At 35.6% G+C, this 14,240-nt stretch overlaps 1 protein-coding gene and 1 long non-coding RNA gene across 5 annotated transcripts in view; one reads left to right on the plus strand and one right to left on the minus strand.

Moving 5' to 3' along the window:
• The window catches only part of LOC127876424 (semaphorin-2A-like), a 169,280-nt gene that overhangs the window by 124,641 nt on the left and 30,399 nt on the right, over positions 1-14,240 (plus strand). For all 4 annotated transcript variants that reach the window (XM_052421699.1, XM_052421702.1, XM_052421701.1 and 1 more), the window contains one exon: positions 2,061-2,219. In XM_052421699.1, coding sequence (XP_052277659.1) covers positions 2,061-2,219 — 159 coding nt within the window. The remainder of the gene's footprint in view (positions 1-2,060; positions 2,220-14,240) is intronic.
• Positions 1-14,240, minus strand: part of LOC127876433 (uncharacterized) — a 114,052-nt gene that overhangs the window by 74,780 nt on the left and 25,032 nt on the right. The window lies entirely within an intron of this gene.

A 14,240-nucleotide genomic window follows, 5' to 3' on the forward strand; every position in this document is an offset into this window, starting at 1 on the left:
AGGTCAAAGGTCAAATATATGGGTCAAAATCGCTCATTTAATGTACACTTTTGCAGTATTTCAATATTCAAGAAAGCAACTTGATATTTGGCATGCATGTGTATCTCATGGAGCTGCACATTTTGAGGGGTGAAAGGTCAAGGTCATCCTTCAAGGTCAGAGGTCAAATATATGTGACCAAAATCGCTCATTTTAAGAGTACTTTTGCAATATTGAAGATAGCAACTTGATATTTGGCATGCATGTGTATCTCATGGATCTGCACATTTTGATTGGTGAAAGGTCAAGGTCATCCTTCAAGGTCAAATATATGGGTCAAAATTGCTCATGTAATGTTACTTCTGCAATATTGAAGCTAGCAATTTTATATTTGACATGCATGTGTATCTCATGGAGCTGCACATTTTGAGTGGTAAAGGGTCAAGGTCATCCTTCAAGGTCAAACGACATATACGGGGACATAGTTTTTCACAAACACATCTTGTTTATTTTTGAAAGATTGTCTAATAAATTATTGAATATGAACAATTTCCCCATCATGGCTTACGTTATACTGTCAAACAATCGAATAGTCGAGCGCGCTGTCCTCTGACAGCTCTTGTTATAATTGTTTTAAATAATAAAAGTTCATAAAATTATATCTTGTTTCATGAACAAGATGGAATTTATAGGTTTACAATTTGAAGGTATTGTTAAATGAATAGATTCGAAAAAAATGCTTATGAGCAATTAGTGTAGAACATGCAAATCCTTTGCTTCTGACTTCATATGATATATATGTTTATGACATGTTCATAATGTTTAGTGGGTACAATTTCTTTTTAACATGTTCATTGTTTAGTCTTTAAAAGGACTTGTTCGTTGATTCTTCTTATTTCAATCTCACCTGAGCACTTTGTTCACTCTTGATGAAACTTTGTCAGAAAGTTTTCTTTATCAATATCTTGACCAAGTTCAAATCTGGGTCTTGTGTGTCCAAAACGTAGGCAACTAGGTCAAATCTTATAAAAAAAGAAGTTCACTTTAGAAGCTGCATTCATTAATGACTCAAATCTGTATTAATCTTGGTCAGAACGTTTTTCAGTTTTTTTTCTGGACTGTATCTCCGAGTTCAAATGTGGCTACCAAGTAGATTATTTTCCAATTCTTGTGCCATCCCTGTTGTTCATATTGGTAATTTTGCAATTTTTTATGCTCCCCCAAAAATTGTGGAGGGAAGATAAAGTCGCCGCTTCGTCTGTCTGTCCGTCCGTGTGTCCGTCCGTGCACAATTTTTGTTCGGGCTATTTCTCAGCAACTAATGACCGGAATTCAATGAAACTTTATGGGATGCTTCACAACCAAGAGGAGATGTGCATATAATCAGTGGGTTCTGGTGGGCTGATTTTTCACAGAGTTATGGCCCTTTGAAATTTTCCATTAACTGTACATATAGTGCAATTCTAGTCCGGGCTATTTCTCAGCAACTAATGACCGGAACTCAATGAAACTTAATGGGAAGCTTCACTACCCAGAGGAGATGTGCATATTATCAACGGGTTCTGGTCGGATGATTTTTCACAGAGTTATGGCCCTTTGAAATTTTCCATTAACTACATATAGTGCAATTCTTGTCCGGGCTATTTCTCAGCAACTAATGACCGGAATTCAATGAAACTTTATGGGAACCTTCACTACCAAGAGGAGATGTGCATATTATGAGCAGGTTCTGGTCGGATGTTTTTTTACAGAGTTATGGCCCTTTGAAATTTTATATAAAAAAATTATTGTCCCCCCAACTACTGTGCCCTCAAGACGTTTCCTTTTATCTGAATATATAGTGCAATATTGTGACAAAAATTATCTTTGGGGAGCATCACCCGTCTCCGACGGTTTTTTGTTTTAACATAGTATTGAACACAATAATAATGAAGTAACAAATAAATTTCAATAAATTTCACTTACCTTCATGAGAAATAACTCTTATTTAAAATGCTATGATTTTTATTACATGGGCTGTTAAACTAATTTGGCATACATTGAAACATCCGTCTTAAACATATTTATCATCATGTTTACAGATACAGGAAACCTGGGAAATGGGTCTGCAATGTACTTCGGCACCTACTCCGACTTCCTGAAGAATAATCCGGTGTTCTTTCGACCAAAATTTGTCGGGACAGACGGCATTGAGCACACCGACAAGAGTACCGACCAAGATGACTCCAAGTGGCTCAATCGTAAGTGTATAATGCTGTTGTCATGTTGATTTTTGGGGCTTGATTTCATGTATTTGATACCCCTCAAGTATACAACGCTTGGAGTGTTGGTTAGGCCTAATGGTAGTGCAAGCGGTATCCTCAAAATTGAACTGAAATCTTATCTTTAAAAAAAATGCCTCACTGTGTGGAAATGGGGCTTAATGCATGTGCGTAAATTGTCATCCTAGATTAGTCTGTGCAGTCTGCACAGGCTAATCAAGGACTTCTCTTTCTGCTTTATGGTATTTTTTCTTTTAAAGAAGTATCGTCGGAACGAAAAACCAGTTTAGGCAAGATTAGGCTGTGCTGACTGCAATTGCATTAAGCCCTGTTTTTCCAGAGCGAGGACAAAGTACAATACAATTCCTCTTAAAATAACATTTCTGTAGTGCTAACAATACTTAAAATAATGAAGATTTAGATGGCTTATCCACTGTTCATGTTAAAAGTAGCAGCACTTTTCTATAGCTGTTGCACAACTTCAACTAAAATGATTATTGTCCCCTACCGGTTTCACCGCAGGGGACTTATGGTTTGCGCTTTGTGTGTCAGTCTGTCTGTCTGTCCGTCACACTTTTCTGGATCCTTCGATAACTTTAAAAGTTCTTAATATTTTTTCATGAAACTTGCAACATGGATAGATGGCAATATGGATAATATGCACGTTTATTTTGTTCCTACGTCAAAAATTGTGGTTGCTATGGCAACCAAAAAAAATTCTGAAAAAGGTGGAATTTCTGACAACAGTGGAGCCGGTAGGAGACCATATTGCTTCACAATAGCCTTGTTTTAACTATATAATTTTCAGAACTTTTTTATCTGTAGTAAAGCAATTTTATGTTGTTTACCTTTGCAGTATTGTATGGCTCGTACATCTATCGTTCTGTGTCAAATAATTTATTGAAGGTTACATGGTATATAAATACATATAATATCGGGGCTTGTCAGGCCTGTCAGGTTTTTGTATTTTGCATGCAAAATGTAAGATTATATCCAAACAATTACATTATGTTATGCTATATGTTGTGATGTGTGGGGTGCCCATTTCAAATGGATTCATTACAATTTCATTGACAAGGGTGATAATGTTGGTTTAGAAAGAATATCAATAGACAATATTTGTTTTAAATTTTCAAGACCAAAAGTCACCATAGGACCTTTACCAAAGTTTATTGTTCATTGGTATGATATCTCACCCAAGCTTAACAGAAGTTGAATTGCAATTGAAACTGCATAGTTATGGTCCTTAAATTGCCTGACATGGGTTTTAAGCAATGTTTGTGTCAGTCAGTCTGTTTTCTTACATGTGAACTGGACTGTTAGAGTTAACTGAACTGTCAAATATTTATGACTTGTCAGGTGTTAACTTAAATGTCAATCATGAACTGAACTGTCAAGTGTTCACTGAACTGTCAGGTGTTAACTGACTTGTCAGGTGTTAACTGAAGTATCGATTCTAAAATGAACTGTCAAGTGTTTAATGACTTGTCAGGTGTTAACTTAAATGTCAAGTGTTTACTGAACCACAGGCGTCGGAGCTGGGGCGGTGGCCGCCGCCCAAATATTTTTGGCAAAAATGAAATTTCGGCAAAGACCTTTTTAATTTTTAGCTTGACTATTATATATGAAATATATATAGTGGAGCCATCCTACTCACCCTGGCGATGCCGTTCCGTGCCGTGCCGTTAGTGTGCAAATGTTAAAGTTTTCGTACATACCCCAATTATTTTCATTGTCCCTTGACATATTGCTTTCATATTTTGCATACTTGTTTACCAACATGACCCCAACCCATAAACAAGAGCAGACAACTCTTTCAAGCATTTTGTCATAATTATGGCCCTTTTTCCACTTAGAATATGCAGCAAATGTTTAAGTTTTCGTACTACCCCCATTTATTAGCTCACCTGATTGCTCAGGTGAGCTTTTGTGACCGGTCTTTGTCTGTCGTATGTCCGTCCATCCGTCCGTAAACATTTGCTCGTAAACACTCTTGAGGCCACATTTCTTGTCCTATCTTCATGAAACTTGGTCAGAAGCTTTGTCCCAATGAAATCTCGGCCGAGTTCGAAACTGGGTTGTGCTGGGTCAAAAACTAAGTCACTAGGTCAAAAAAAGAAAAACCTTGTAAACACTGTAGAAGTCACATTTCATGCCCAATCTTCATGTAACTTTGTCAAAATGTTTGTCTTAAAGATATCTTGGTTGAGTTCAAAAGTGGTTCCGATCCGTTAAAAAACATGGCCGCCATGGGGCAGTTTCCCATATTTGGCTAAAGAGAAACCTTGTAAACACTCTAGAAGTCACAATTTTTGCCCAATCATCATGAAAGTTGGTCAAAACATTGGTTTTATTGATATCTCGGACGAGTTTGAGAATGGTCGGGATTGGTGAAAAAACATGGCCGCGTGAAAATATGTGAACACAGTAGAAGTCACATTTTTGGCCCAATTTTCATGAAATTTGCTCAGAACATTTGTTTCCTTGATACCAGAGTTGAGTTCAAAAATGGTTCGGGTCAGTTGAATTACATTGCTGCTGGGAGGGGGACAGTTTTCTCATTATCCCCCCCCCCCCTTTCGAAGAAGAGGGGGTATATTGTTTTGCTGATGTCGGTCCATCCGTCCACCAGATGGTTTCCGGATGATAACTCAAGGGGGGCGCTTATGCCAAGGATCATGAAACTTCATAGGTACATTGATCATGACTCGCAGATGACTCCTATTGATTTTTAGGTCACTAGGTCAAAGGTCAAGGTCACGATGACCCGAAATAGAAAAAATGGTTTCAGGATGATAACTCAAGAACACTTATGCCTAGGATCATGAAACTTCATGTGTACATTGATTATGACTCGCAGATGACCCCTATTGATTTTCAGGTCACTAGGTCAAAGGTCAAGGTCACCGTGACCCAAAGCAGTAAAATGGTTTCCGGATGATAACTCAAGAACGCTTATGCCTAGGATCATGAAACTTCATAGCTACATTGATCATGACTCGCAGATAACATCTATTGATTTTCAGGTCACTAGGTCAAAGGTCAAGGTCACGATGACCCAAAATAGTAAAATGGTTTCCAGATGATAACTCAAGAAAGCTTAGGCCTAGGATCATGAAACTTCATAGGTACATTGATCATAACTCGCAGATAACCCCTATTGATTTTCAGGTCTCTAGGTCAAAGGTCAAGGTCAAAATGACCCAAAGTAGTAAAATAGTTTCCGGATGATAACTCAAGAACGCTTATGCCTAGGATCATGAAACTTCATAGGTACATTGATCATTACTTGTAGATGACTCCTATTGATTTTCAGGTCACTAGGTCAAAGGTCAAGGTCACAGTGACCCGAAATACTAAAATGGTTTCAAGATGATAACTCAAGAACGCTTATGCCTAGGATGATGAAACTTCATAGGTGCATTGATCATGACTCGAAGATGACCCCTATTGATTTTAAGGTCACTAGGTCAAAGGTCAAGGTCACAGTGACCTGAAATAGTAAAATGGTTTCTGGATGATAACTCAAGAACGCTTATGCCTAGGATCATGAAACTTCATAGGTACAATGATCATGACTCGCAGATGACCCCTATTGATTTTCAGGTCACTAGGTCAAAGGTCACAGTGACCTTAAATAGTAAAATGGTTTCTGGATGATAACTCAAGAATGCTTATGCCTAGGTTAGGTATATTGATCATGACTCGCAGATGACTCCTATTGATTATCAGGTCACTTGGTCAAAGGTCAAGGTCACAGTGCCAAATAACGAATTCACACATTGGCTGTCAAGGTCACGGTGACTCAACTTGGAAAAATGGTTTCTGGATGATAACTCAAGAATGCTTATGCCTAGGATCATGAAACTTCATAGGTATATTGCTCATGACTCGCAGATGAAATCATGATGAAACTTGACCAGGATATTTGTCTGGACAATATCTAGGTCAAGTTTGACATTTGGTAAAGATTGAATGAACCGACTCCTCTCAAGTGAGCAAATTAGGGCTATCTTGGCCCTCTTGTTTTCATTGTCCCTTGACATATTGCTTTCATATTTTGCATACTTGTTAACCAACATGAGCCCCAAACTATAAACAAGAGCAGACAACTCTATCAAGCATTTTGTCTTAATTATTGCCCCTTTTATACTTAGAATATGCATATAATTGATAAATCTATGTTAAAGTTTGCATATTACCCCAAATATTTCCTATATCCTTTGACATATTGCTTTTATATGTTGCATACTTGTTTACCAACATGACCCCAACCTATAAACAAGAGCAGACAACTCTATCAAGCATTTTTTTATTATTATGGCCCCTTTTCCACTTAGATAATTGAACATTTTGCTTAAATTGCCATAACTTCTTTATTTATGATTCAGGGTTCGCACAGGGCTTGAAAAGTGCTTGAAAACGAGTCCTAGGCTTGAAAAGCCCTTGAACTAAGGTTGGCCTTGAAAAAGTGCTTGAAAAGTGCTTATTTCATGTAAAAAAGCCTTGAAAATGTTTATTTCTGTTCAAAATTACTTTTATCATTGCCATGAATTTTAATCGTTCTTAAGGAAAATATTACGAAAATTTATCATAAATTCCTTTGCGCAAAAAGTTGAGTACGAAATATAAGTTTCGTACACTATTGGGTACGAAACGTTAAGTGTACACGTCACAGATTATGTGTACTAGGTCAGAGGTTCTCCGTTGTAATTTAATTTCGCGAGTAAAAATGCAGCGACGGGGTAGTGTCGTTTCAAAGCAGAGTGCATGGTTAACTGAATATTCCTGGCGCTACTTTCTGGTCATAAACACTGATGAAATGCAGAAAAATGCTTAAATAATTACCACTTATACGAAACGTCAACATTCTTTAAATATGAATATTCATGGCGCTATTTTCTGGTCATAAAAAAGTTGTCAAAATGACGTTAATCGTTATGTTTTGCGCGAAACTTATGAATATTCCTGGGTACATAAAACAAATGACATTCGAAAAGCACAATGTTTGGTCTATATGAAGACCATTGGTGTCGGGGGAATGGGGGAAAGCGCTTTGAAAAGCCACTATAAAGAGGAAACCCACAAAGAAAACATGAAATTGAGAAGCAAACAGGGTTCCTGCAATGTGTTTTTTGGTGAAACAGGAAGGTACTATTGTTAAAATTGTTGAATCTAAAACAGTCATAAACAACAACAGCCCTGTGAAATACAAAATGTAATAGTAACTGACTTATGTTTAAATAAAATGAACTAGTCTGTTTGATGTGAGCATAGAAAGAGACAATGTGTTTGTTTATAATAACTTTAAAAAGTAAATACATATGTGAGACTCATTGAGTTAAGGATGGATAACGTGTATTTGTATGTAATGACTATAACTAACATGTCTGAGTTATTGTGAAATAAGTTTAATGTGTTCAAGCATATAAATGATAAATACTGTGTTAATGAACTTAATCGGCCTTGAAAATGAAAATTTGGCCTTAAAAAGTCCTTGAAAAGTGCTTGAATTTAGGTTTGAGATTTCTGTTTGAACCATGTGATTACATTTTTTTTTTACTTTGACAAAACAACACTTACCTGAATACCACAATGGATTCCACCCAAGCAATACCCCACGCCCCTATCCAGAATCCCTTCATTCCCCCCAATCTTTAACCCCCCCCCCCCCCCTCACTTTTTTTTTAAACATCATCTAATAAATTATTGAATATGAACTATTTCCCCATGATGGCTTACATTATAATGTCAAGCACTCGAATAGTCCAGCGCGTTGTCCTCTGGCAGCTCTTGCTATGTCCCCCACCACTATAGTGGGGGATATATTGTTTTTGCCTTGTCTGTTGGTTTTTGTGTGTGTTTGTTTGTTTGCGCCAACTTTAACATTTGCAATAACTTTTGCAATATTGAAGATAGCAACTTGATATTTGGCATGCATGTTTATCTCATGGAGCTGCACATTTTGAGTGGTGAAATGTCAATGTCAAGGTCATCCTTCAAGGTCAAAGGTCAAATATATAGCTTCAAAGTGGCGCAAAAGGGGACATAGTGTTTCTGACAAACACATATTTTGTTAACCAGGTTTTCCGAAGGAAAAAACTGGTTATTAGATTGGCGAATGCGGGCGGGCTGGCTGGCTGGCTGGCGGAACAAGCTTGTCCGGGCCATAACTATGTCGTTCATTGTCAGATTTTAAAATCATTTGGCACATTTGTTCACCATCATTGGACGGTGTGTCGCGCGAAATAATTACGTCGATATCTCCAAGGTCAAGGTCACACTTTGAGTTCAAAGGTCAAAAATGGCCATAAATGAGCTTGTCCTGGCCATAACTATGTCATTCATTATGAGATTTTAAAATCATTTGGCACATTTGTTCACCATCATGGGACGGTGTGTCACACGAAAGAATCACGTCAATATCTCCAATGTCAAGGTCGCCACGACTAAAAATAGATTTAAAAAAAAAAAACTTACAAAGGGGGTTAATTTTGTTTGTTCATTTCAAAAGTTCAGTTTGAGTTTTCTCCCTTTATCAGATTTTTTTTTCACAATGAAAACCTGGTTTTGTGACAATTTTGTCCCTTGTTTTTCTTTTCTTTTTTCATTTCAATACCCGTATATTTTAAAATATCTTTACCACGAAGCAAAGTCATCACGCTTTCGCAGTTATGACACTTGTATTGTTGATTGTCATCACCCGCGATAATGTATGTGTCAATTATGTTGTTAATTGATTGGTCTCTTTTATAATGATAATCCCTTTATTCTTGAGTAATTAAACCTGGGAATCTTTGACTGTCGGTATGATCTAAGCCTTTGCTTCTTTTTATTAAGTATAAAGGAAAGTGTGACATGAAACAAATGTGCCCATTTTCAATAGTCCTTAACTATCACAAATTAAAGATACCTCAAGATACCTGAATTAATTGTAATAGCTCAAAGTGAATTGATAATGCTAAAAAACTTATTTAATGTTTTTACCACTTTTTTGTGTCATTTCAATATGTCTACTCAAAACCAACCAACGAATTTCATATTTCCAAAACAAAATTTCGGGAAAAAATCACGAAGAACATTCTTTCAACCCACATTTTCCCTATTGTTGTGTCGTCTGCTACAAAGTACAAACTGCGACAAATAGAGATCACTTCTCCATCGTCTGTCTGTTTGTCACAACTTTTGTCAATCAAAATATGCCTGCAATAGACGTGTATAAGGTCAGGTATCAGGCATCAAAACAAACCAGAATGCACCATTTGATGCTAAAATTTGAAAAAAAAATCCGGGGATACCCACACCCACCTCCTCCGCCGCCCCAATGTCAATTTGCTTCCGACGCCCCTGTAAACTGTCAAGTGTTAACTGAACTGTCAAGTGTTTACTGAACTGTCAGGTGTAATTGTCTTGTCAAATGTAAACTGAACTGTCAAGTGTTAACTGAACTGTCAAGTGTTAACTTAACTGTCAAGTGTTTACTGAACTGTTGAGTCTTAACTGAACTGTGAAGTGTTAACTGATCCTTTAAGTGTTTATTGAACTGTCAAGTGTTTACTGAACTGTCAAGTATTAAATTAAATGTTAAGTTTAAATTTTGCTCTTGACCTTATTAATGGATTGATAGAAATATTTCCCTCGTATGCACACATAATGTTTATTGCCAAAGTCAATCTTATTCGACCCTTTGACACACTGGTAATTTTTAGTTGATTAGGTTAACTTAAGCATGGCCATCAAGGTAATATAGATTTATTGAGGCTTAACTTGTTTGCCTTTGATATCCTGGTATTGTCTTTTTGATTGAAGTTAAACTGCTTTGTCTTCAACATCCAGCTATTGTTTTTTGTTTGACATTAAACTGATAGCCTTTGACATCCAGCTATTATTTATTGTTTAAGTTTAAATGATTTGCATTTGAAACCCAGCTATAATTGTTGATTTTTTGAGGTTCGCTTTGCCATTTACACCCAGCTACTGTTGATTGTTTTAGGTTAAAGTGAAAACTTTGCCTTTGACTTAATATTGGGGAATGCAATCTTATTTATGTAATAAACAAGACCAGATATTGTGTAAATGTATTGTACGATTTCCTTATATCGAGCATAGCCTAATTTAGATCACTTTGTTTACATTAAGAACGCAGCTCTCATGATTATGTCACACATGCACTACTAGTATTTTGTTTTATTAACAATACAACCCTTGAAAATAAATACAGACATAACTAAAATAGGAAAAAATAATTATAATTGCATTTCAAAATCTTACTTCAACTGAAATAATCAAATTTTATCCCAGCTCCATTTAACTTTTTCAGTCCTCTTCATTAATTTCCACATAAATTGCAAAGTGAGGCCGACGACTGCGCTAGTGTAAACACAACACTTTTATCTATCTGATTTATTTTAAAGAAAAATCATTTTCATTTGAAATTTCATTCGAACAAATGTGCGAATGTCTGTGTTTTTGCAATTCTTGAGCCTTTTACATATCAATGTTGACTGATAAAATAGAAACTTGTTAAATTTTGAATAAAAGTTAAAAAAAAGTTAAATTACTGTTTCAGTTTGTAAAAATATGTTTATTGACCTAATGCCTATTGAAATCGTGTACTCTCACTTTTCGGCTGTGATGTCTCGTTACCAGGTATACAACATGCATTGTGAATGCTATTTGTGGGTACGACTATTGGATTTGCGTGGTTAAACACACTGTAAATAAACAATTTTTGCATGGATATAACAGGAATTAAATAAATCTTTAAAGGTAAATTGTTTTTTGCGGCATTGTTTGCATTAATTCAGGCATTCTTGTTTCCTTAACCATACATAGTAATCAGAGGATATTTGACTGTTCATGTCTCACGTAATGTGACTTCTATGAACTCAGAAACCTGTAAACTCATCCATTTAAGTGAATGGTTGAAAATGTGCAAGTTATTAATCTGTTTTGGGTTTCAGATTTGCAATTGCTCTATCCAGTGGTTTAGATTACTTAGTCTTAATCTGAGCTTTCTCATTTTATCTCGTATTCCATCAATAGATCATTTAAAACGCTAATTTTGTTGAACAAACATACAATATAATTATGTTCATAGTTCAACTTTTTTATTGATATGTGTTTAAAAGCTAATATACCCTCAAAATCAAGAAATATTTCGTACAATATTTAGAAAAATAGAGTTAACTTATAAAAAGTCAATGTTTCTTAAAGCAATAGCCAAATTTCAACTCTAGACAATTGTGGTCTGGCAACGTAGATTTAAAAAAGATACAATATGCTCTTTTTTGTTGGACAATATATATTACACATGTTGATGTACTAAGTTAGTGTTTGTGTGTCGTATGTTTAGATATTGTTGCGGGAAATTTAAATGAAATATATTATGCAACAAAAAAATAAAAAAGGAGTATTTTGTATCTTGTCAAATCTATGTTTCTATTCCTTATACATATCTTGCGTTGAAATTTTGGCTATTGCTATAAGGAACACTGATTTTTATGCCCCCGGATGGAATGATGGGGGTATATTGTTTTTGGCCTGTCTGTCTGTCATTGGATGTGTCTGTCTGTCTGTCATTGGATGCGTATGTCTGTCTGTCATTGGATGTGTCTGTCTGTCTGTCATTGGATTTGTCTGTCAGTCTGTCATTGGATTTGTCTGTCAGTCTGTCATTGGATGTGTCTGTCTGTCTGTCATTATGTGTGTCTGTCCAATGACTTAACCTTGGTCATAACTTTGGTAATATTAAAGCGGGTATATACGATTTTTATATGTGCTGAATTGTAAAATATTGATACAAATATGTTATAATAACACACACTATGCAAGAAAAATGATACATTTAAGACGAATTTCATAAATTACAGCAAATACAAATTAGCGCCCCGAGCCGATTGTGACGAAGATAATTCGTAATTATTTTCCTACAATAACCGACGCATTCGTCTTTTTTGTAAGTGTTCATGTGTCGTATGAATCGATACGCTGCAGAAATTTGAAATGAACCGTTAAACTAAATTTAGATTCACATCGTACATGCATGATATATATGCTGGCGAATTCGGCTGTACAGCCTTTTTCGATGAATTAAATATCTGGCTTATTTAGCATTTTTCGACACATGTTCTTCTTAACTTTTATTTTAGTTTATATTGAAATATGTGTATAATAAGTTTTTTACACATTTTATATTTATTACTAAATATTTGACAAGATCGTATATACCCGCTTTAAAGATAGCAACTTGATATTTGGCATGCATGTGTATCTCATGGAGCTGCACATTTTGAGTGGTGAAAGGTCAAGGTCATCCTTTAAGGTCAGAGGTCAAATATATGGCTTCAAAGTGGCGCATTAGAGGGCATTGTGTTTCTGACAAACACATTCTTGATTATGGGTTAACTTTATTTTACGAAATGTTTCGTAAATTGTATTATTATTGTGTTATTTTAATGATTCTGCTATGATAATAAATCATACTAGTTTATTATAAAAGAAATACTGAAATTTGCTTTTTAGCTAATAAAGGATGTAAGGAAGTTTGAATTCATTACCTTGCATGCTAGGTCACTGTGACCGTATCTGTGTGGCATGGGTACTTCTCATGTTACTCACTATAGTTTTATTTGTTTTTATGTCCCGCACTATAGTAGTGGGGGACATATTGTTTTTGCCCTGTCTGTTGGTCTGTTTGCGCCAACTTTAACATTTTGCAATAACTTTTGCTATATTGAAGATAGCAACTTCATATTTGGCATGCATGTGTATCTTATGAAGCTGCACATTTTGAGTGGTGAAAGGTCAAGGTCAAGGTCATCCTTCAAGGTCAGAGGTCAAATATATGTGGCCAAAATCGCTCATTTTATGAATACTTTTGCAATATTGAAGATAGCAACTTGATATTTGGCATGCATGTGTATCTTATGGAGCTGCACATTTTGAGTGTTGAAAGGTCAAGGTCAAGGTCATCCTTTAAGGTCAGAGGTCAAATATATGTGGCCCAAATCGCTTATTTTATGAATACTTTTGCAATATTGAAGATGGCAACTTGATATTTGGCATGTATGTGTATCTTATGGAGCTGCACATTTTGAGTGTTGAAAGGTCAAGGTCATCCTTCAAGGTCAGAGGTCAAATATATGTGGCCCTAATCGCTCATTTTTATGAATACTTTTGCAATATTGAAGATAGCAACTTGATATTTGGCATGCATGTGTATCTCATGGAGCTGCACATTTTGAGTGGTGAAAGGTCAAGGTCATCCTTCAAGGTCAGAGGTCAAATATATGTGGCCCAAATCGCTTATTTTATGAATACTTTTGCAATATTGAAGATAGCAACTTGATATTTGGCATGCATGTGTATCTCATGGAGCTGCTCATTTTGAGTGGTGAAAGGTCAAGGTCATCCTTCACATGGTCAAGGTCATCCTTCACAAGGTCAAGGTCATATATAGGGGGACATTGTGTTTCACAAACACATCTTGTTTTGTTTTAAAGAATGCTTTTGTTGTGAATGCCTTGTTCTGGCATGCTTATTCATATATTTCATTTATAACACATTCATTTTCAAACCAAACTATAATTTTTATTATTGTGGTTGTTTTGTTGTTTGTTTTGTGGAGTATTAGTTCATGGTATTGTGGAGTTTACATATTTTCACAAAAATCACACAGGTGTGGAAAACCTTGTATTAAAGCTTTGCATTGTTTTTGTTTTTACTTAAAACTGATGCCTTTTTACAGACTTAAAGGATAAAATGTAATTGAAAAACATTTATATTCTTTGGAATGAACCTTTCTTGTTGTTTTTATGGACAAATAAATCAGAGGTTTTCTGATTTTGGAAAAACAAGAGGACTACATGTCACTTATTTTCTGATGTGTCTGTGTGAAATCTGTGGATCGGTTAATATATGTAATTAATGAAAATTAATGTCCGATGAAGAATAATCATTTTACAGTACTTAAGCTGTTTCTCTGGTAGGACTTTGTAA

The sequence above is a fragment of the Dreissena polymorpha genome, chromosome 4, assembly GCF_020536995.1.
Source record: "Dreissena polymorpha isolate Duluth1 chromosome 4, UMN_Dpol_1.0, whole genome shotgun sequence".
Classification (NCBI taxonomy): Eukaryota; Metazoa; Mollusca; class Bivalvia; order Myida; family Dreissenidae; genus Dreissena; species Dreissena polymorpha.